This window comes from Castanea sativa, chromosome 4 (assembly GCF_040712315.1).
Source record: "Castanea sativa cultivar Marrone di Chiusa Pesio chromosome 4, ASM4071231v1".
Classification (NCBI taxonomy): Eukaryota; Viridiplantae; Streptophyta; class Magnoliopsida; order Fagales; family Fagaceae; genus Castanea; species Castanea sativa.
In genome coordinates this window covers 18,799,612-18,824,942 of record NC_134016.1, presented here as the reverse complement: position 1 = coordinate 18,824,942, position 25,331 = coordinate 18,799,612, and the positions used below count along the sequence as shown (strand labels likewise).

Below are 25,331 nucleotides of genomic sequence, written 5' to 3'. Positions count from 1 at the left end.
AGACAGATTATCAAACTTACTTTATCTTGATCAATTTCTTTGATCATTTCCTCAAGGTGGACGTCACATAATCCAAATCTTTTGCAGGCTTGTTGAAGCTCATCAATGGTTATGTAACCGCTACCATCCTTGTCAAAGATGGAGAATGCTGATAATACATTCTCCTCTCTCTCCAACTTATTCCAATGCATAGTTACAGCTAGAAATTCTCCATAATCAATTGTCCCACTGTTATCAAAATCTGCCTGTCAAACACCCAAAGGGGAAATATATGTCCCTGTATCAATTTCAGATGACTAGGAGAAAAACATAGCATAAAAACAATAGTAGATCATATAGATGTTGGAGTCATTTTCCTTACTGCATCCATAAGATCGTTGATTTCAGACACAATAAGTTCAGAAGTCACTCGCTTTAAGCCGTCTCTTAGTTCATCCAATGTAATGGTTCCACTGTTGTCACTGTCTATTGTTTTGAACAACTCTTTCAAATCACCTATTTCCTCCTCTGAAAGCCTCTTAGCTATGACCTACACAATCGAGGATGAAATTTAGAGCTCAATTTACTTATCAAATTGTCACCACCACAATAAATATTAGGCTTAGGTACAATAGTTCTAATAGGAACTGTAATCATTAGAGGAACAGTAATTCAAATAATATTGAATTGTTTTGGCATTAAATTGTCTGTTGGCAAATGCATCAATGTGTCAATGATACAATATTTCTTTCTGTAGTATATCAGCTTGAATACACTCTTAATTTTTTTTATTGGATCAATTTTGATGGATTTTGATAGGCTAAGAATATATTGACCCATTGTGATTAATTAATTAATTAATTAATTAGCTAAGTTAATTAATTAATCCAATTAACATGTAAAACGTGTGGTAGCACAAACAAATCACCAAATAACTAAATGCAGCAGAAATAAAATTTGACACGGTGATTTGTTTACGAATGGGGAAAACCTCCAAGGCAAAAACCTCACCGAGTGATTTTAAAGTCACCACTCCCGAGAATTCACTATTATCACAACAGGCATAATGGTTCACTATGTCCTTGAGCTTGACATAGAACTCATTAAATGACTCATCCTCCTCCATTTTGATCTCTTCGAAGCTTGTAGTGAGCCTCTGAAACTTCGAATCCTTGACAGTCTTGGTTCCTTCATAGGTTGTCTAGAGGATGGTCCATGCTTCCTTTAGTTTTTGTAGAAGATATCTTCTTGAACTCCTCATTTGTTGATGAAAAATAACATGTTTGTTTCACATACAAAACATATGCAGTGGAAAAACAACAGATTTACTTCATTCATAAATGTTAATATGCACTATATGAGTTTCAGAATTTAAGAATAAGAGAGTGTACCTTGGAGCGGTGAATTTCAAAACCGAAGATCAGAAGCACTTAGGAACACTTTCAATTTTCACTCCAATTCCACTAACGCCCAAGATGTGTGGTTTCTCAATCAATTTTCAAAGGGAGAATGTCAAAGTGTCTAACACTCCTTATACCACTTCACAATCGTGTTCTTACAATTTTCTCTTACAAAAAATTTTGTATGTTTCTCCCTTTGTATCTAAATGATTATCTAATTGGGCTGGCCTTTTGGGCCTTTCCAATTGGGTTTAAGTGTGTAACTTGGAGTGTGACCAAAAGGGACCAATAAGACACTAGCTCCAATGGGCCTTGGGCTTTTCTGTCAACTCTTGACAAATTCAAAATTACTATTAATTATATTTAATACCACTATATAAATAAAATTGCACTCTAGGCCTTATTAATAAATTATATCCCAAGACTTTATCGTATATGCAAGCACTTCATAAAATATTCGTAGTAATACAAAGTCATGAAAGTAGACTGCCACTTTGTAGATTACTACATTTTAATTTCTTGAGTACCCGGTTTAATCCTTTAAGTTATTCATCATATATTTATGAAATTCAATTTCATAAATATATATTTTAGTAACTCCTTACTAAAGTGGTTAGACCTAAATCTCTGAATAACTGAACTCATTAAACTTATGTCAATGGAATATTTTATATCTCCGTTAAGAGACTATGAATTCCATTCTGAGAATATATGTTCCATCAACACTAAATGTGGTTACCCAACATACTGAGGTTTTGACTGTAACTATAGATCTCACTCCTGATATATCAAAGTAACCTACACTTCATGATCAGGTCCATTATTCTCTCAGGATTAAGAGTTCATGCAAATATAAGTCGTGAGTTCATTATTCATTTGACAATCGTTAGGAGAATAATAAATCTCATAGCGGTTCAGTTCAATATGTTTTAACTCTTAAGACATATCAATATACCAACTACAAATCTCCATTTCCATGATCAAGACAAATCATCTTAGTTGATATGTTATAGTCTTCGCAGATGAAATGCCCAATTTCATCACCGACTACGAACTATAATTTTGAGTTTACAAAGAACTTGTGATTTATATCTTTTGTGATTTTTTATATAAAGCACATACTATACATCTCATGGACTATATGATAATGTCCCAATATTCATGTTACCATTATTTTTAGATAATAATAAAACAATTTTATTAATCACAATATTAAGTCATACATAGCATCATACAATAGGATTTAAGGGCACTAATCCTAACATTTGTGACCACACTAAATAAAACATTCAATGCCTTGTTGTTGAAGTTTGCCGCCTTGATCTTCACATCATCCCAATCGGTCGGTGCTTCCTTCAGCTTGGTCCAACCTATTTCCACAGCTTGCCACACTTTTTTCATCTAAGGACTGCAAGATAACTCTCATGCATACTTTCCAGTATGCATAGTTAGTGCCATCACATAAAGGAGGTACAATGAGGGACTGTCCTCTATCCATGACAACAGGGGTCAATGGATCACACAACAAAGATTAACCCTAATCAGAGTGTGTCTGCTCTGATATCACTTGATAGGCCAAGAATATATTGACCCATTGTGATAAATTAATTAATTAATTAGCCAAGTTAATTAATTAATCCAATTAATATGCAAAACGCATGGTAGTACAAACAAATCACCAAATAACTAAATGCAGCGGAAATTAAATTTGATACGGTGATTTGTTTACGAATGGAGAAAACCTCCAAGGCAAAAATCCCACTGGGTGATTTTAAGGTCACCACTCTCGAGAATTCACTATTATCATAACAAGCGGTTACAAGTAAATGAATTCCAATATCTTATACCGACCAACAGTTATGTAGTGACAATCTCTCATTTTAATGCACGGCTCCCAGTACGTGATTAACTAATAGATGCGCAGATCCTAGTACGCGACTTAATCATCAACTTGAGAAAGATGTTGGCTACAAAGTTCATCAACACAATGAAGATCACAATGCTCTTTGGTCACAAAACCCAACGGCGTACAAACACAGTAGCCTCTTCAAGAGAAAGAAGAACTAGGGAAAATTCTGTCTCCGATCACAATTTGCATGAACAACACTTTGCTCCACACTCGTGCAACTGTGACACCATTGACGGCCCTTAAAATAATCCTTATATATGTTTAGGGTTGTGAGAAATGAAAGCCTAAACATCTATTCAAGGATTGAAATGAAATCAGAACTGAAAATCTGATTTTCATAAATCTCGATAGATAGCTTATCTATCGAGCAGCTGTCGAGCATCGGGCTAAAACTGCTTTTTAAACCTCGATAGATTTTATCTGTCGAGCTAGCTGTTGAGCTTTAAAATCCAGCACTTCTTTACTTGATTCTTGGACAGGTTTGCTTGATTCTTAGACAGATTTGCTCGATTTTAACACTTGAACTTGAAATATTGTTCCTTGAAGTATTAAACACATCTACCAAATTACAAGTAAAGTGTGTTTTGTCAAAAGATTAGCCAATTTTATATTGACATATGTTCCTAACATCATTCACATATGTCCTAACAAATTTGGAAAGGAAACTGCAAGATGATATAGAATTTTGGTTTCCCTTTTTTCCTCACATCATTTTAAATTTTAATGACTAAAATTATTCAGGGATTTCCTTTAAGCAGAGTTTGCAGACTTTAAATATGATTGTCTAGCTCTCACAAAAAAGGAAAAAATATTACAACAGAAACATATAGAATTCAACACTTAAATATTTGTGAAAATTATATGTAATGTCACCATTAAGCGATGATTAAAGTTTTGACAGACGTAAAATTATAAGTATTATGTCATAGACAAGCTTTAGACATTTAATTGAGCTCCGATTCCATAGCTGCATGCAGTCTAAGGCTTCCATGGAAGATGGGTGGTCCTATTTCACATATTTCTATTTTTATCCCATTTAATGATTTTTCTACTTCGTAGAAAGATCAAAGATATGCTAAAAGAATAAGAGAACATAAAGTAAATTTGGTGGGAAATTCAGGTATCTAGAAAAACTCTTTCAGACAAAAGTTCTACTTTGGTCCTGTAAGGATTAATAAAATTTAACTAATATTGGGTTGGAGTTCTAGAGTTAAAGACTAGGTTCAGCTGAAGTTCACCCTAGCTAGTTGGTGATAGGAAGAAACAGACTCATATATGTTTGTGTTTGTATTTTCAGAACAATAGGGTCATACTCCTCAATGGGTACAAGAAATTAATACTTACCAAAAAATAGTACAAGAAATTCACTTTTGTAAATGACTGTTATCTGTCAAAGCCTTACACGCAAAGCCATCTTCTTAAGCTTGTTCATTGCAGAGAATTGCTTCAGCCGTGACAATACGACAGAATCTAGTGGTTCATCTGGAGCAATGTCATCTACAATCCACTGGTGGCCTAAAACAAGTATCACTTTAGTAACAACCTTATACAAATCCAAATCCAATAGTATTAATCATACCTGTTTAAACCTCATCTTTTTATAAATGCCAAACAAGTGACCTCGCTTATTAGTGCTATTGAAAGTGACTTACAAAGGACTTCACGAGCTGTTAGCCTTTTCTTTGGATCCCTATTAAGCATTTTCCTTATCAGATCCTTGGCACTGTCTGAAATGCTAGGCCAGGGTTCAGATTGAAGATCTAGTTTTCCTTGTAAAATCAACTGAAAGATCCCTTTTTCAGATTCTGCAGAAAGGAAAAGATGTAATATATATATATATATATATCAATTATTATGAATTGGAAATCTAGAAGATATGTGCTACAGTAACATGTTCACCACCACATGAAGTTAGAGATGCTGCCGGCCCAGAAAGGTGGCGTCCCACTTAATAATATGTATAGTATAACTCCTGCACTCCATACATCTGCTTCAGGTCCATAACGCTTGCACAACACTTCTGGTGCAACATGGTATGGACTTCCAACAACATCAAAGAAGATTTGATCTGATAAGGAACAAGTACAAGACCAGCAGTTCACATTAAAAAGAGGAACGTATCACTAAGATAAAGGGATAAACAAAGTGAAAGTTTTTTTTTTTTTTTTTTGATTCTCAACATAATACTTCATTAAACTCAAATGGAAACCATATAGTTTGCATCCTTTAGCACTTGATCTACAATTATAGGTGGGGTGTCCTCCACCCATATGACACAATCATTTACAAACTTGGCATGTCTTGCCAAAATGTGAGCCGCTGAGTTGCAGCCTCTACGAGTGTGTGATACTTCCCATGCAGTAAACCAATGAAGTCCCAGTCTTGTGCCTTCAATAACTATTTGAACACTACTTTGAGTTAGGCTTTGCTCGCGCAGCAAGCTGACCACCAATTGAGAATCACTTTCAATGACTATCTGATTGAGGCTGAGATCCCATGCAAGTTGAACCCCTTCTTCCACAACTTTGGCCTCTACCTCTAGTGCTCCCAATGGCAGCTCTATTCTTTTACTCATTGCCCCCATAATTTGGCCTTTGTCGTTCCTAATCACCACACCAATTCCGCAGCTCCCTGTCTCCTTGAATACTGCTCCATCGGTTTTAAATTTGTACCATTCCTGCTTCGGTGGAGACCAGGATTGTGTGGCAATTTGGGGAGCTCTTATCTGTGTTAGCTTCTCTTGTTTAATCTCCTTGACATAGGTAGCCACTGACTTGATGAGCCCCTCCTGGCCTTTGCTTTGCCCACCATGTACCACCATATTTCTATTGTTCCACAAGCTCCACGCGGTTACAGCAAATAGGACCCAATTAATGTTTGGATGAGATTCCATTACCTCCCACACCAGGTCCAAGAAATCAAACAGTGGTTATGGTAGTCTAGGAAGTTTAATTTTTGTTCCGCTCCACACAGCCTTTGCAAAGTTGCATGCCTAAAGGATATGCCCCGATGTCTCACGAAGGCCACACAATGCACAACAGTCATCTCTACCCACTCCCCTAGCCTTTAGTTGATTCTTTGTTGGAAGGATATTCTTGCACGCCCACCACATAAAGTGTTTTATTTTATTTGGACACTCTAGTTGCCAAATCACCTTCCAAATGGCTTTCATCTTCGAGTTATCAGAGCTGCTCCTGTATCAGATCTTGTACCCCCCTCCTTTAGACATTTCTGCGCCACTCCGTAGGCACTCTTCACTGTGAACTTCCCATTTAAGGTCCAAGCCCATATGATCGAGTCATCGGGCAGTCTATAACTGACTGGTATGCCCAACACAATCTCTGCTTCAAGAGGGAGGAAAATGCGTCTAACCTTGGCTGCATCCCAACTCCTTCTATCTGCATCAATGAGGTCCGATACCATCACTTCCTTATGCTAGGGCATCTGTGGATTAATTGCTTTGAAGGAATTTGGCCTTGGGATCCACCTCTCATCCCAAATATGAACTTTTTGTCCATTGCCTATGCACCACCGAGAGCCCTTTACGATTATATCTTTTGCTGCCATAATGCTCCGCCACGCGTAGGATGGTTTTCTATCCACTTGAGCATGTAAAAACAAATCCTTTGCAAAATACTTTGCTTTGTATACTCTATGAACCAGTGAGTTTGGGTTCTCTAAAATTCTCCATCCTTGCTTCGCTAATAGGGCCAGATTGAATGCCTTGAGGTCCCTAAACCCCATACCTCCCTTGGACTTTGGCATACATAATTTCTCCCAAGAAACCCATGCCAATCTCCTTTCCCTTTCTTTTTGCCCCCACCAGAAATTACCCATCATTGAATTCAATTCCTTGCACAGCAAGTCTGGAAGCTTGAACACACTCATTGTGTATGTAGGTGTGGCTTGCGCAACGACTTTTATAAGGATTTCTCTACTCGCATTGAATAAGAGTTTACCTTTCCACCCTGCAATTTTCCCTCCCACCTGATTTTTTATCCGGTTGAAGGCTTTCCTTTTCCCCCTTCCTACTAACGGTGGCAGCCCCAAGTATTTTTCATGATGTTTGACAATCTCAGCCCCGAACCTTTGCTTGACTTGGTTTTGCACTTCAGTACTCATATTCTTACTGAAATATAAGGAGGTTTTATCCTTATTGATCTTCTAGCTCGAACCACGTTCATAATCCTCCAACACCCTCAACACCCTATCACACTCCAATATCGAAACCCTACAAAAAATGATGCTATCATTAGCGAATAATAAGTGGGAAACACTCGGAGCCCTTCTACTTACTGCCACTCCTTTAATATGTCCTTCGTTCTCCTCCTTCTTTAGCATTGCTGACAACCCTTCTAAACACAATAAAAATAAATACGGGGAAATTGGATCCCCTTGCCAAATACCCCTCGAAGGAACAATCTTCCCTTTTGGCTCCCCGTTTACCAAAACCGAGTAGGAAACCGTACTTACACACATCAAAATTAGTGCAATCCACTTCTCATGAAACCCTATTTTCCTCATTGTAGCTTCAAGGTAAGGCCATTCAACCTGATCGTAGGCCTTACTCATATCGAGCTTCACTGCCATTAGAGCTTCCTTGCCCTTCCTTTTCTGGTTGATGCAATGCATCGTTTTAAAGGCAACTAGCACATTGTCTGTTTATACACTACATTACATAAGCTTATCGGTTTGAACTCCACAATTTTCTGTGGTGACGCTACCTTCGGGATAAGACATATAAATGTTTCGTTGAGAGCACATGGCAACACACCAGAATTTAAAACTCCCAAAACACAGCTTACCACATTGGGTCCTACAATATCCCAATACTATTGGTAAAAGATGGGTGACAAACCGTCAGGACCCGGGGCTTTTGTGGGTTGCATCTATTGTAGTGCTTGCCATACCTCTTCTGCCTTGAACACTGCCAACAACTCCTCATTCAAATCTGGAGTGACCCAATTGGAAATTGCACTCAAGCTTGCATCGAAATTGGATGGGTTGTCAGACTTGAAAATCGTCACAAACTATTCTAGAATTATATTTTCAATACCCTCCTGATCATCTGTCCACTCCCTCTATTGGTTTTACAACCCTTCTATTCTATTTTTCCTTCTCTGTTGACTAGCTGTGGCGTGGAAAAATTTCGTATTTCGATCACCCCACTTAAGCCACATCGCCCTAGACCTTTATTTCCACATAATCTCCTCCCGTATTAGGATCTCATTGATTTCCTTTTTCAGCCATTGAATTTCCCTAGCTTTATCAAGCCTACCATCCACTACTTCGAGTTGTTGGAGCTGATTTTGTTTCTGTCTCAAGGTGTTGTTCACATTCCTGAAAACCCTCCAATTCCACCTTCAGAGCTGCTTTTGACAACTCTTTAGATGGTCCATGATTATAAACTCAGTGTCTCTCCTCAGAGGGTCCCATGCTTCCTCAATCACCTCTCTGCATCCAATCTCCATTGTCCACATAGCCTCAAAGAAAAACCTCTTCCTTGCCGGTTTGTGGGGTTGTCGTCGGTGAAGGAATAGTGATAACAAGCAGTGATAAGAGATTGATATAGTAAAATGATGAACACTCGCTTCCGAAAAATTACCGATCCAACTCTCACTTGCCACCATTCTATCCAATCTGAGTTTAGTTCTCTACTCCCCTGCCCTTCCATTACACCAAGTGTATCTTTGCCCAGCAAAACCCAGGTCATATAGCCCACATCTACTTAGACATTCCTTGAAGTCCTTCAGTTGCCTAACATCTCTTTCCAGCCCCCTTAGTTTTTCATTCAAATGGGCGATTTCGTTGAAATCCCCGAACATCACCCACAGCAGTGGACTCTACGCTTTTAGGACTTCCAACAACTGCCACGAAATGAAGTGTTTAGTTGCATCGGGTTGCCTATAAAACCCAATTGCATGCCATGGTGTTGGTGATGAGCTATTGTGAGTCTCAACATCGATGTTAGAGTTAGAGCAACTCTTGAATTGCACATCAGTATCCTCTCTCCACAACAACGCTAGGCCACCGCTTTGACCATCGCTTGGAACCATTATTCCCTAAGTATATTCCAGCTTACTTTGAATGCGTTTAATCCGACTCGTTCTAGCCTTCAGCTTCGATAGAAAGACCAGAAGTGGGTCTTTTGTTCTCACCTCGTCGGTGAGTGTTCGAATTGCTAGGGACGACCCTAATCCTTGGCAATTCCAGGCTATCACACTCATTTGGCTCAGCGGTGCTGCTCAGCAACCACCGCCACACTGCTAACCGTTTTCTCCTCACCATTTAGGTTTTGATCGTATCCCTTGCTTCCTTTACTGTGTTTTAGACTTCCTGCATTAGGGTCAAGCTCTTAAAGTGGTATTGGGTCATCTCGCTTGGCTTTTGTTGGGCTTTCATTAACCTGGATTACCCTCTTATTACTTTTCCTAGCTAGCCTCTTCCAGTGCTTACTTGTTAGGCTTAAAGTCTCAGATATCCATCCTTTTTTTTTTATCATCAAAGCTTATTGCTAATGGGCCTAAGGCTGGGTCCTCTTTAGTTGGTCCATCTTCCGTCATTTTAAATTCATGGTTTGGCGCCACACTTCCAGTAGGTGCTATCTAGGCCTTTCGGCACGTTGCTATCTCCCACTGCATGCCATCCCCAAAATCGGGCTTGGCAGCAGGCTTTTCCTTACCGAATCTCCCTAAATTAGTTACCTTCTCCTCTACCTTTCCTACCAACTCTTTGGCCCTACCATCCTCAGGTCACGATTCTGACACAAGCTTAGGAAGGACTACTTCCCCCACATCTTGTGTAGGGTGACTAATCCTCTATATTAGATAAACTAAGGACCTTTAATCAAATTCAGAAATTTCCATAAGATTCACTACAAAAGCACCATATAAAAAATTACCCTCCATGCAATACTCTATCTTCGTAATTCAAACACCCTAACAGCCCAACAAGTTAAAACACCCTAACAACCACATTATTCCAAAGGATAAAACAACAATAGAATGAAAAATATCTCTCTCTTCCGTAAAACATTATTCAAAGGATAAAACATAAAACATCCTAAGTGCCAAAGTAGTGCCCTCCTAACAATCTTGCCTCCTCTTGCAGAAATTGAAGTTGTAAATATGGTTCTTCCATCACGACAAACATCTCTCTCTTCTCTCGTTTCTGAAAAATACGTGCTGCCATGAGGTAGAGTTTGGAACCCTTCTCAATGCCATCCAAGGTGCACACGCGTTCCATGACATTACGAATAGTACTACTTGGCTCAACTGAAAAAGCTGAGTTCCTTAACTCCACAACATCACAGATACGACTAAGTTGTTATGTTAACTGTAATGCCGTTCCTCCTTTCTTCCCTTTGCTCTGTGTGGATGATGGTAAAACTCGCTTCTTTCCTTTGTTTTGTGTTGGGTTAGGTGGTTGTGTGAGGTTAGGAGTCTCATCTTCATGAACGTCATCATCATCATTTGGAGAAGATGAGTCAGCAGAAGTATCACCTAACCCCTCCTTAGGTGTCTCAAGATCATCTGGTAACACACTTGAAGTGGGGGCACATGCTAAATCTCCTGTGGCTGCAATGTCCTTAAACATAATGTCTAATAAGTCAACATTCTCCAAACCTTTCTCTCGAAATTTTGCAGCTTCAGGACCCTCCTACAATTTTGAATATTTTCATTAATAACTCAAATAGCATGGTTTATCTACTAATACAAAATATGTACAATGGGTTATACAAAACATACCATTAGTTTCCTCTCCCACCACTCATCAGTTGCAGCTATTGTTCCTTTGGTTGCATCACATCCCAATCCAGTTTCACTTCCCTTCAACTTATTCCAAAGTACCCAATCTTTCTTCAAACTATCCCATTTATGCTTATACTTCGCCCTAGGATATTCCTTTCCAGTTTTCTTTTCAAAAGTTGCTATAATATTTGCCCAACCCTTTTTACTAAAGTGGGTATTAGGTCGATTGCCCTTAAATACCTCATCCACACAAGCTTCACAAAAGATAGTTGTTGCTCTTGATGGCCATTGAACTCTAACATTTGAGCTATTTTGGGATTGTTTGGTGTTAGGATTTGAAGTCTCCTTGTTCATAACCATCTAAACAAAATATAGGTTTATTAATAACAATGTTCAACCAAATATGTAAAAATTCCAATGCTCTTACAAACAATACTCTATTATAGGTAAAACAATTTCACACTTAATACACTAGCAATACATTTTAGTCAAAAATTAATAAACGGTAGAACTAGCAATAGAATAAGTCGGTGGTTGGAGCTTTCTATTAAGTAAGAATCTAGAAATAAACAACAACACAATAAACTAGCTGCCTAAAGCAAAAGGAAAAAACAAAAGACATAAGAACAAACAAAATTACTTAAGGCCTCTTTGAGCGCACTAAGCTAGAAATACAATGAGAAGGATTCCATAGACAAATTACAAAGAACAAAAAATTGAGAATTTACCCCACTTAGCAAGCGTGTGAGCAGCCACATTCCCCTGCCTTTTTTTTTTTTTTTTGATAATCTGCCATGTCTATAACTCAAAACAAAGGAGACACAAGGGAGGCCTCTTCCTTACAAACATCAGCAAGACAAGGAGGAAGGTTGGCCGAATTGAAAAAACAAGACAAATTTAAAGCTAGAGCGAACTTTGCTGCAGAATGAGCAGCAAGGTTACAACTTCTACAAACCCAAAAGAAATCACAAGCTACAAAATTAACTACTGATTCTCGGATGTCCATTCCCCTGCCTATTCATCATAGATTGAATGCTCGACTAAAATCTAGTTATTGTGTTATGAATGAATTTATTTGATTGCCAGGGTTACACACATGCCAAGCTTTTATTTGATTGTCTAAATCACCCTGCCTTTCAATGTCAAAAACATAATAGCTGTCATTTTGCCACTAACACCTAAGCATCCTCAGCCAAGCTACTTGGGCTGATGAACTAGAAATTAAGTAAACAAGTAGTATCATTTTCCTTTAAATCACTAAATGTTCCATTCTGTAATCTACCGGAATAACTTTTTATCAGAGTCAATAATGAATTTTCAGAACACTCTATCATCTTGAAAATGGGACTTCAAACACCTTAAGAAAATCATCTTTAGTAAAGAAACAAATCAACATGTGTTCCAACCCATCCATGTCTATGGTAGAAAAGATGCAAAGAAAACACGCATAGGCAAATGTGCAATGAGATATCAAATCATAGCCAAAAATTTTGTATTTTAATCGATGCCCAGTGACCAATTTGATCACAGAAGAGTCTGAATTTTAATATCAACCCATATATTAGAATCTAACTGTCCCAACTTACTGTATTGAACAAACTTTCTATTCCTTCAAGGAATATTAAACATTAAAACATACAAAAAATTAAGCAATATCACACTTAAAAGTTCAAATTTGAAAATTCTGCCCATTGACATTGGCTTCTAGGAATATTTTTAATTAATAATCTTGTTATTTACAAGCAAGACCCATATCTTGGGTGGGAGGAACTACCGATCCAAGCAAAAGAACAATTAATAATGGTCATCTGAAAATTATCAGCAGCAGCAACAACAACCTGAAATATTCTTCAAACCCATATAATTTTCAACAAGAAAAAATGAATCCCATCCAATCCAAATGGTTTTGATCAACCTCATCTGTCTGAAATTGTTTTAAACACTTCACAATCAGTAGAAAAACAACAGCAGCAACAACAAATCACTTAGTCATGTAAGTTCTAATATTTTGAGTTTATTCAGTCATCTAAACTAACGTGTAAAAGCCCAAATCAATATAACTATTTCAGAGATGGGTAATGGAGAATTTTTACCTGAAAATCGTGATGTAGAATAACAATGGCAATCGGAGAGAGCAACTGAGCAATAACAGAGAAGAAATAACTGAATATCTAAAATTGATGAGGAGAGAACCAAGACTAATGAGATATGAGAATGTTTACCTGGAAATCGTGATGCAGACACAAAACAACGACGGCAATCGAAGAGACCAACTGAGCAATAACAAGGAAGAAATAAGTGAGCAACTGAGCCTATCCCTTCTCCATATATATATATATATATATATATGGAGAAGGGGTAGGCTGGGATTTCGGTAAAAAATTCCTGAACTGCGCAAAACAATTAGCGGCAACCCAATCGTCCCAACTGCGCGATGCTGAAAAAGCAGTAGAAAATTTCGTTTTCGGAATCGCGAAAATCTGCGGAATTGAAAACGCAATCCCGTAGATATCGCCTAGCCAAACGGAATCCCTGAATCACAATTTGCGAAACAACCGTTCTGTGCAATGTAAACGCCTAAACAAACGGGCCCTTTGTAATACAACAAATCTTGATAATGAACTTCAAAATAATTTAGAAAAAAATGAAAATAATAATGAAAATGTCATAAATGAACAAGTTCACCATAATGATGTTCAACTAGAAGAAAATGAAAATAATGATGAAAATGTCACAAATGAACAAGTTCACCATAATGATGTTCAACTAGAAGAAAATGAAAATAATAATGACATGTTGAATTATATTCCTTCAGATATTTATGATCCAGGTAATTGGAAAAATATTGACACAAAATTAAGAGATTTATTAGTAGAAAGAGGTCCAATTAGAGACAATGATATAATTTTTTCTAAAGGTGACGAAAGTATACATACTAACATCACTCTTCAAGCTTAAACCAACTCTATTGTTTCGTATGGAGAAAAAACATTAAAAAATAAAATAAAATAAAACCTAGGTAGAATAACTCGATATCCAATCCACCAACCGCATGATTTTCAAGTAAGAAATAGAAAGAACCAATAATATTATGGCTAGCTTCTAAAATATGGCTAATCCTAACAGCGCACCAAAAATAAAACCAACAACCATTTATTGCATTGCATTTGCAAAGAAAATTTCGTAGGAAACTAGTCATAACCCCATTTTAGAAATCATTCAAATAAAATCATCTTGAAAAGAGAGTGAGAATAAATTCTTTGAAAAAAAAAAAAAACCAATACTCATATGAGCAACTATTGCCTAGGAAGCATGAACACAGGTATGGATATGATATAGCGACACAAGCAATTTTTGAAAATTATAACACGACATATTAGATATGACATATGATACGACATCTTAAATGAGGTGAGAATAAGAAAAAGTACCTATGAAAACATTAAAATACGAGGGAGATAAATGTAAAGAACTATACAAGAAACAAACTCGAGAAGTAACCTGGCCTGTAGAATACAGAGTCCAAAATCAGTGGCTTTAAGAGCGGCATCCTCATCCAGACTATGAAACAAGAAGTTCTCAGGCTTGAGGTCTCTATGCATAATCCCAACCGAATGACAAGCTTCCTCAACCTCAACAATAGTCTTCATCAATTTAGCCGCCTCTCTTTCACTGTAGTGTCCCTTCCTCACTATCCTATCAAAAAGCTCTCCACCTTCACACAGCTCCATCACCAAGTGTACAGCCAGAGTCCTCATACGTACCTCGAATCTTCACCACGTGTGGTTGCTCAGACAAGTCTTGCATTATCTGAATTTCCCTCAAAACATCATCATAGTCCTCTGTGTAGAACAGCTTGCGCTTTGGGATGGACTTGCAAGCGTAGTTTTGGCCTGTGGAGTTGTCTGTACCGAGGTATGTGGTGCCGAAGCCCTGTCCGAGCTTGTGGCCAAGTTTGTAAAGGTCTCTGAGGTTTTGAGTCTTGTGGGGAAGGATCCGTGTGGGGTTTAAATCTTTTGGTAGTGAAGAAGAGATTGATTTTTTCATGATCTAATTATGTTAGATATTAGAAGAGATTTCTGAGATGCAAGGTTCAACTTTGAAGAGAACCCAACCTACCTTCTGTCTGTTACTCTGTTACTTTGCTTTTGGAGAGAAGGAAGACTATTATTAAGTCTCAGGTTCTCTTAATTTATTACTCTTTAGTTTCTACTCTTTCTCTCTGTACTTTCTTTTGCTTTCTTTTATTTTTTGGTATGTAACTCTCTCACCCTCATAAATATATGCTTTTCTATATGGTTCTTTTGTGTTATGCTTTATGTTTCACTAATCACAATTTGTCATATATTTGTTTGGCTTTCCTTATAAAATAACCAAAATTTAAAATGAAAACAAAAATCAAACATATGACATACCATAATTAGTAAAACATAAAGTAAACACAAAAAATAATATAGATGATTTGTAATCTTTTATTTGCTAGAGACGAGTTTCTCTTTATAATCTCTCACTTTGCTGTTTCTTTGCCGTTTCTCTGCCTTTGTACAAACTACAAAGCATTAAGTTACTATTGTTTGTTTTTTCTTGCTATTAATTAATGCAGGATTAATTCGCAAGTGGATTAACTTCTCTTGGTTTTACGTAATAAACGAAACTTAAGAGGAGTGATACCATATTGTGTTCTTACTTCCTAGCATAGTTTTATCTAATCAAAGATCATATACAAAAAAAAAAAAATAATCACACATCTTCCCAATTCAAAGGATTGCCTCTTTCAGCCATTGTCTTAATAAAAAGAACAATTTGAAACAGCCTCAGCTTACAAAGTTGCCCTTGACTTAGACCACACTCACCTTAAAAATCAATAAAATTACATAAATACTCCTTTAAAACCAAGAAAATTGCAAAAATACCCCTGAAAACCAATAATATTTCAAAAATACCCCTTTACCATATCAACCAAGAGCTTTGGAAAATAAATACAATCGTACAAGTCTATGGTGGCTCCAAGAACATTTTTTAGGGTAGTCACTAAGAAACTTAAATTATACAAAATTTAATAAAAAGATAACCTGAATATATCAATATCACAAAAAAAAAAAAAAAACACACACACACACACACACACAAAAATACATTAAATATTACAATATTTTTCTACTAACAAAGAGAAAAAGAAAAAGAAAAAGAAAAAAATGGACTGATAAGATGAGAGTAATAAAGTAAGAGAATTGAAATGATAATAGAGAAGAGAATGAATGATATTTGCTACAACTGCAAACTGTGTCGCTAAGGAGAGCGAAATTATTGTGACTGCAAAGCCAAAAAGAACATAATTGCCAGTACTACCAAGGAGAACTCATGACTACAATCTTGTTCTTGAGTCATTTTTTTAAGAATAAATGAAATTAGAAATTATTTTTATATAATAGGTTGAAACAGTTACAAATTTGAATGATTATTTTTATTTTTTATATAATAGGTTGAAAGATTTACCAATTTGAATGATTATTATTATTATTATTATTTTTTTTGAATGGGTTTTTTGTTGAATAATTTGTTCACTCGTTGTTGTTGGGTCTAATCTTGTTTTTGATTAGGTTATTTTTGTTGTTATTTGAGCTTTTTTTGTTGTTATTTAAGGGGTTTTTGTTTTGTTTTATTTAAGTGGTTGTGGTAGGCCTTTTTTTGCGTCTTGGGCTGGATTGCTCTTGCTGTGCCACAGCCCTATGATTTTGGCGTAGGAGAGTTGGGACTGGCCTAACTAAGATACACTTTAGGCCAGCTTGTACACAAGTTGGGCCCTTCTCGTATTGATGTGTCTCGACAAGAATCTTGAGCGTGTTCACGTGCTTACGACAGGATTAACTGCTACAAGTGTTATAGCAGGAGAATACAATACAACAGGATAACTAAAACATATTTTAACTAAAATACTTTCTACTAATAATAATACGTGAATAGTTCCACAAAGGAAGAAGTATTGGAACACGATTACGGCAGGAATAGATTAATAACGAGGTGTCAAGTTAATCATTAATCAACTAGAGCAAAGGAAGAGTGGAGTAGTTTGCTAGAGGAATGAACTTGACCCCTTAGTAGATTCAAGTCCAAAAGGGGAATCAGACTCCAATGTGGGTAATCTCAAAGGAGAATCCTGCTATAGAAGTTACTCACTTTGGAAAACAGATCTAGATGACTTAATCTCAAATTCTTGACTCATTAGAGAGTGCGCTACTGAGAGGGAGAGAAGCAGGTGGCCTATTGATGCATGCTTTTACTCCTATCACTCGTGTTTTTCTTCATTACTCTTGGTTTTTTGTTTTCCTTTTTTTTCTTCTACTCATTTTCTCTATTTTCTTTCCTTTTTCCTTTTTTTTTTACTCTCCACCCTTTTTTCCTGTTCCTTTTAATGTGCACATCTAGGCTTTTTATATTGCTTGTCATGACTGGATTTGCCATTTTTACCCCTTAATCGCTTTTAGCCTGTTGTGGGCGTCCTTCTAGGATTACCCATTGGTCTGCTAGCTGCACAACCACCACCGCTACACTACGTTGGCTGTGCCATGCCTCATTCCCAAATAAAAGTGGTTTTGTTTTGTTTTGTTTTTACTCCCCTTTGGTGTTCCCATCCGGATAAGGGTTAATACTCTCACTTACCAACCTCTATAGCATGCATTTAGTGGCTCCAGCTCATGTTTACCTCTTTTGGAAGAGATGTCATCCCAGCAGGACATTTCCCCCAAAAGAGCTTGAGCAGGAACCCCAAAATAGGCTCCCCCTTCTCCCCACTGCCAGACTACACCCTCTCTTACTTCTAACCCGGGGGTCCACCTCCCCTATATTGGTTGGGTACAGGTAAGTGGTGTCTAAGCCTTGTGTGCATGCTCCACTTCCATATGAGTCCATTGCTTTTCTGGCTATCACGTGTTTGCTATTGCTTTCAGGCTTGTCTGGTCCTACTGCACACTCTGGTGTTTGTTTAACTCTTGCAACGTGAATGAGTTCTTGGGACTTCATTCTCTACATCCCATTTCTTCGATAGGCTGGGCATTGCTTGGGTGTGGGCCTTTTCTTCTTTAATTTGGTCCATGTCCCCTTTTATCCTTTGTCCATGGGTTGGTTGGTGCTCCTGCCACGTCACTGCATTGTTCTTGCTATATTACTTCTAGGCTTGCAGGCTGAAGTGCTTGCCATGCCAATTTCGTATTATTTCTTCTTCTAGTATTTACTACCCAACATTCCTGATGGGCCAATCCATTCAATACCCTGGGCTTTCTCGACCTATTTCATTCTTCGGTCATCCTTGACCCATTTCATTCTTCAGGTCATCCTCGACCCATTTCATTCTTTCCTACCTCTTTCATTCCCATGGGCTTTTGCCAAATCCTCTGGGCTTCCCTGGCCCAATTACCATGTCTTTACATTTGGGTTTATTGGCCTTTGAAGCAACCCCATTTATTAATTACTTTCTTTGGGTTCCTCTGGCCCATTTTACTTTCTTTCCATCTCTTACAATACCCATGGGCTTACTACTTCATTCTTTGGGGTTTCCTTGACTCATTTACTTTCTCTCAGGCCATTTATCACTTTATGGGCCTGTGGACCATTATTCCTGCTGTAGACACTCGCTTCTGCACCCATAATTTAATCAAGGAAGATGACTAGAGTGACTATTCATATACTCAAAATTCATGATTGCATTACATACATTAATTCATTCATTGCATATCATAAAAATGATCTTGAGATTCTAACGATCACAACGGTATGCTCGATTTCCAAATCGGACCGTCGGACTGAAAGATATCGTATGAACAAGTTTGCATGGTCTAGATGCATTTTGTTTAGATAGAATCAACCACACATGATTAATTTAAATTAATTCTGATTGGCTAGACAATTAAAATTAATTAAGTAATTTTGTGATTGGTTGTTAGTTAGTGTCAAAAATAGGCTTGATAGCATGGGAATAAAGAGGATAATCAAATAACAAAAAAATTGTAGATAATCAAGACTTTTTGGAGTGTTTATCTACAAGATAATCATTGTTGTAGAGACCTCAATCATTAGAAAATGAGTTTAATTTTTGAATATGGATTAAAAACGTGTCCAAGTGCAAATCCCGGCTAAAAAAACCTAAAAAAAAGAGGCCAAAATGGACTAAAACTCAAACGCGGGTCTAGCACCCAAGAGGGCCATTGGGCACTCTTGGAGTGCTGATCGACACTTTTCAAGTGCTAATTTGCACAAATGCGGACCATAGCCCATGGGCACTTGGATTGAGATAAATCTAATCATTTTTTTATTTTTTAGAGATAAGGACACATCTCAGTTCGTATTCTGATCATTCAGCTGATTTTTCAAACATACCAGCCTCTATAAATAGAGGAGGCCTTTCAAAATATTTTCTTTCCTGTAAGCAAAATATTTTAGGATTCAAAGAGAATTGAATAAATTTCTTTGAGTCCTAAAATATTCCTTCACTAAGAAGAGCACGCTCATGCAAGAGGTAGTTTTTTTTTTTTCCCCTTTCTTTTTCTATTCCTTTTGATTAATTTTGTTTGGCATGAATAGGTTTATGATGTTTTTATTATTTCTGATTTTCTGATGTAATTGCCATGTGTTGTTCAAACTTTTCTTTAAATATGTCCTCAGGTGATTCTTTTGTTTGTTGTGATCTTTTTCTTAAATTTCAAAATCTGCTAATCATCAAAGATCTTTTTTTAAACTAAAAATTGATTTGTATTTTCATTAAATACAGATCTGATTTTTTTTACCCGTAAAACTGATTTGTATTTTCATTAAATGCAAATTTGATTTTTTTTTCTACATTAAAAACTGATCTGTATTTTCATTAAATACAAATCTATTTTTTTAAAACACATAAAACCTATCTGCATTTTCATTAAATGCAGATCTGATTTTTTAACTATAAAAAATTATCTGTATTTTCATTAAATATAGATATGATTTTTTTTTAAGAAGATTTTCTTTGTCACAAAATAGCAGATTTTGAAATTTAAAAGAAGAAGTTAAAAGTTGAGATGATTTTTGATATCAGCATGCAACATAGATTTATTACATGAGTGTAGTCCCTCTTCTAAAAGAGTCATTTTCTTATTTTATTCATAAAAAGCAGATTTGATCTTTTTCCCTACAAATCTAGATTTTCTTATTCACAAAATAGATCTAATTTTTCTTTAAAAAAAATCACCATTTTTAACTTTGCTCCAAAAAAAATCTGATTTTTTTTAGTGAAAACCTTATTCTTTCTTTATATAACAACAAATCTGATTTTTTTTTTTTTAATGAATCAAATCATTTTTTTTATTCACAAAAATAGATTGGAATTTTTTCTAATAAAGAGGATACATTCATAGGATAATTTTATTTGAGTTAGTTCTGGTCAAGTGTCTGTCATGTATATTCAACATATTATTCATATCATGCAAAAAAGGGTATATAGGTCATTAGAGTCTAGAAGACCTGAATCTGTTTGGGTGGAATGGGTGCCAAACACCTTCTCATTTCGTAACGTAGCCTCCGAACATAGTTCTTTTGGATAGGTAGACTTGTGCTTTGTCTTTCTTTTTTATCTTTGGATAGATTGTAACTAGGACTCAAAGCTTTGTAGGATTCAATTTATCAAGACTGTATTTATTTCTATTCAATCAATGACAATGAAGTATTTTGATCATATAATTTTGTATTTTTTTTTTCGTATAAAAAATAAGTGGCGACTCCACACCACTTACCCAAAAAGAGAGGTGCATTGAAAAAGCATCCAAATATTTTTTGAGAGCACCCTCTCAAGAAGTTGCGGTCTCTCACAGTGGCGACTCTACTAGGAATGTTGAGGGCTAAGCTTCATGTTAAACTTAAGTGACCAAATATATACCCTTGTTTTGCATGATATTGTTGCTTGTTTGTTTATTTATGTCTTGCAATGTTTGGATGATATTTTTGTTTGTGTTGGTTGTTAAGAGATTTCCCTAACTGTTATAGTGTGTGCCATCAAAACAACAAATATATATGCACCCATCTCAACAATATGGTGGTAGTAACCATGGATCACCTTTACAACCCAAAATCACTGGATCATTTCTTGTTGACTGTAAAGGATAGACCATGCCGTTTGAACCAACGCAATGTTCATTATATTACAGGTTCGGAGGTGTAACGTCCTAGCTATGGGAAACAATAAAACAACAAACCCACCCTACAACGTAATGACCTAAAATCTACCCTTAGGTCGGTCCATGTTAAAATTGCATTGCATGTTGTGTGTGTTTGATTGATTGATTGATATAGATGGGGACTTAGCTGTGATTGACCCGACCAAGCCTTATCTTAGGGTAAAATTTTGTCAAGATCAAAGGGAAGGCTCCAAAGAGAACGCAAGACCGACACAAGCTAGTAGTTCTAGTTCTAAGCCTGTCACTCCCATCATGGTACTAAAGCCCGTGAACAAAGAATACACTCCACTATTGCAACATCACAATCCCATATTCAACCTACAAGACAGTTCAAGCCATAAGAAGACTGAAGATCCTGTCACCATGACAGAAGAGGGAGAACATTTGAACACTGAAGAACCCATGAACACCCAAGAGCTACTAAACACCATGGTAGCTAGTTAAATCCAGCTGAGGGAGGACATGAACCTTATGGTACAACAATTTCAGAACCTGAAGAGTGGCCAAGAGGAGAACAAGACTAACCATAATTCCCCAACCATGGAAGGAGAGAAGATCAATGAGAGGATAAATAAGATGGAAGAGATGATTAGGAGAGCTCGTGAGATGGAAGACCTCATGGACTACCAATCACTCTCACTTTTCCCTGATGTAAGATTGCTTCCTAAGTTTAAGATGCCAACCTTAGACAAGTTTGATAGGACCGGCTACCCAAAGTCCTATCTGAAGATGTATATGAGGGCCATAAAACCCCTAGGAGTGACTGAAGAACTACTTGCTCAAATGTTCCAAAATACTCTAACTGGAGCCACTCTTAGGTGGTTCCTCAACTTAGATGATGCTAGAGCAAGGAGGTGGGAAGACATTTGCCGTGAGTTTCATAATCAATACAAGTACAACATAGAGGTGGATATAATAAGGAGGGATCTTGAGACCACAAAGCAAGAGCCGAAAGAATCATTCTCTACCTTCTTTACCAAGTGGAGGTCCAAAGCTACACAGATGATGAATCGGCCAAGTGAAGAAGAACAATTAGTTATAGTTGTAAAGAATTTATTACTTGTATACTATAAGTACTTATTTGCCCAATATTTCCCTAATTTTAAAGCTTTGATTGCTACTAGAATCCAAATTGAAGATGCAATAAATAATTTCACTATAAAGAATGAGGACCCACCAAGGTTTAAAAAGAATTTAGGATCTAGTTCTAAAACTGAAGAAGTTTATAATATCTACAAAAATGTTCCTTATTGACTTATTGCACCCGTGCAAATATCATAAGGGCCACCTCCAAGGCCTAGGGGGGAGTTTCATGAGTTGTGTATGCCTGTGAGCCAAGTATTTGAGAAGCTAAAAGGAAAAGGGTTACTAAAGCTCTTACACCCAATACCAATTCCAAACCCGCTACCTACAAGATTTGATGTGTATAAGAGATGTGCCTACCACCAAGGCCCTAGCCATGATACTGACAAGTTTTTTGGCCTTTGTCATGCAATTCAAGACTTAATAGACAACAAGGTGATTGCACCGCCTACAAGGTCTAGCATCACTAATAATCCCTTGCCCAACCACAATTTTGGGAGAGGACCAAGGATTAATTGCTTGATGACTAAAGAGGGAAGTGAAGAGGACTCGTCTGAGTTAATTTATGACTTACCCGAGTGCTTTATGATGACAAAGGAAGAGTTGATGGGTATGACGCCCACTACAAGATATGATATATGGAGTGAAGATGTGATAGAACCATAAATTGCCTAACATCCACAAATGGGGGGAGACACTTCAAACCCCAATCAAGTAACCCAACATCCACAAACAAGGGGAGACATTTCAAACCCCAATCAAATAATCAAGCACCTACATACCGAGAGAGACACTTCAAACCCCAATCAAGTAACCCAACATCCACAAATGGGGGGAGACACTTCAAACTCCAAGATACCGATCCTAATGACCCAACAAAAATTGCCCACATTACAAGGGGAGAAGACACTTTAAACCCCTACATACGGAGACAGACAACCCAATTGAAGCCCTGAATAAATCTACCCAACGAACACCCATAGAAGAAGATGAGGTCCTTAAGCAACTATAGAAGACACAAGCCAACATATCTTTATGGGTTTTACTCATGGCCTCATACAAGCAATGCCAAAATCTGGTGGACCTTCTCAATCATATCCAAGTCCTTACAACCACTACTTCTCAAGATCTGAATGCTATGATTGGGTCCACAACGACCCATTACACATTACTATAGATGCCAAAGGCAAGAGGATTCTGATGGTCCTAATTGATGATGGAAGTGCTTTAAATGTATGTCCTTTAAAGAATGTAAGTTCCTTGGGTCTACGTATTGAAGAAATTGTGCGAATTGACCAGCATGTGAGAGCTTATGACAATAGTAGAAGGGAGGTCTTGGTAACCGTAACACTAGATTCACTATAGGGCCAATGATAAAGAAGGTGGAATTTCAAGTCTTGAATATAGCATCATGCTTCAACATGCTCCTTGGGCGACCATGGATCCATGACATAGAGGTTGTACCTTCGTCCCTATATCAAAGGGTTCGATTTCCACATGAAGGAGCCATAGTTACCATATATGGCGATACCTTGACGGCACCTAAGACTATCTTTGGTATTGACTTTGAGAAGGAGCCATTGACCTTAGATGGCTTTGAAATTGAGAGGCCTGGCTTTGAAAGAAGGGAAGAGGAAGTGGAGAAGATCTCTATGAACTTTGTTGCCTACAGCAACAATAATGTGGTGGCAATGATGAGGAGAATGAATTATCTTCCGAGAATGAACTTGGGAAAGACTATGAAGAAGCCAACTATTCAAGTCCTGAGGATTCCTACTGCCACACCACCTTTCGGGTTAGGCTATAAGCCCACTAATGATGACTTGTTAGAGATGGAAGTGAGAATAATGACCCATGCCAAGGCCAAAGCAAAGGGACTTCCTTGTCTTGCGGAGCTCCTAAAGCCCTATACTCCTACATTGAAGGGAAAGTTTGTCAAAGCTGGAGATAGTCAACGCTATTGGAAATTTCTTGAACCAAGATTTGATCTTGAGACTAGAACTATGATGCCTTGGTTCGAGCTACTACTTGATTGTAACAAGAAGCTTCCAGAACTGAAGAAGGAAGACACAACCTGGGTTCCTACGGATTGGGCTGATTATATGGACCCTAACGCAATGACTACGCTTCTAGGAGATGCCATTTGTAATATAGAAGAAGAAGAGCATTGGGAGGCTTGCCAACATGCATTGAAGATCCCGTATGAAGTAGAAACAAGTGATGAGGAAGAGAAAGAGGCCCTTAGCGATGATGATGATGAGGGTAGTAACAGCGAGAGTGATAGTAGTAGTGATAGCAGCAGCAGTGACAGCGGAGATGGTGAAGATGATAGCAGTAGTGATAGTGAAAGCAACGATAGTGAAGACTATGATAGCCAATACAGTGGCAATGATTGGGGTGAACCCCCTAGTGACAGAGAATATGAAGATGATGGGCTTTATTATGAAAACTATGATGATGATGTAGACTACTATGATGAAGATATAGAGGATGACGTCGAAGCTGAACCTATAGACATGGGAAGTGACACTGATAGTGATCAATATAGGCTAGAAAATGTGTTAGAAGTTGCAAGAAAGGAAATTGGAGAAGCCGATGATGTAGATTACCCCTATGGGGGCGTCTCTTAGATTAGAGCTGCATTATTGATGTTAGTTCAAAGTCAGAATCTCGATATGACAAGCATGGTAGAGAGATTCCTAAGTTGGAGTCATTTCACAATTCAGAACTTGGCTCATTGACCCTATACACTGAGGAAGAAGATGGCATAGACGCTAGATTGGCTGCTCTAGACCAAACACTGATGGTCTACAGTCTCAAAAACATAACACTGGATAGCCCTGAAGATGATAATAAGAAGATGGAAGGGAACGAGCTCCCTCAATGCACCCACCTGAACAATAAAGGGAAAAAAGATTTGTTTGGTGAATGGATGGATAGCATAGAGTGCTTGGATGCTTTTGCGACTGACATGCCCACAGATATGGAGATTGATGGTGAAGTCACAGAT

General features: G+C 37.4%; 1 protein-coding gene and 2 pseudogenes across 1 annotated transcript; 1 reads left to right on the top strand and 2 right to left on the bottom strand.

Moving 5' to 3' along the window:
• Positions 1-15,086, bottom strand: part of LOC142632560 (calcium-dependent protein kinase SK5-like) — a 39,400-nt pseudogene extending 24,314 nt beyond the window's left edge.
• Positions 10,351-11,399, bottom strand: LOC142631354 (L10-interacting MYB domain-containing protein-like; annotated as a pseudogene).
• Positions 15,087-21,700: 6,614 nt separating the features above from the next.
• On the top strand, positions 21,701-22,492 carry LOC142632559 (uncharacterized). The gene has a single exon (XM_075806940.1). It carries the CDS (start codon positions 21,701-21,703, stop codon positions 22,490-22,492), a length of 792 nt encoding a protein of 263 aa, XP_075663055.1.
• Positions 22,493-25,331: the final 2,839 nt, after the last annotated feature.

What these genes read in the sequence shown, in the direction of transcription:
- LOC142632559 (XM_075806940.1), top strand. Translation starts at nt 21,701, where the DNA reads ATGAACCTTATGGTACAACAATTTCAGAACCTGAAGAGTGGCCAAGAG.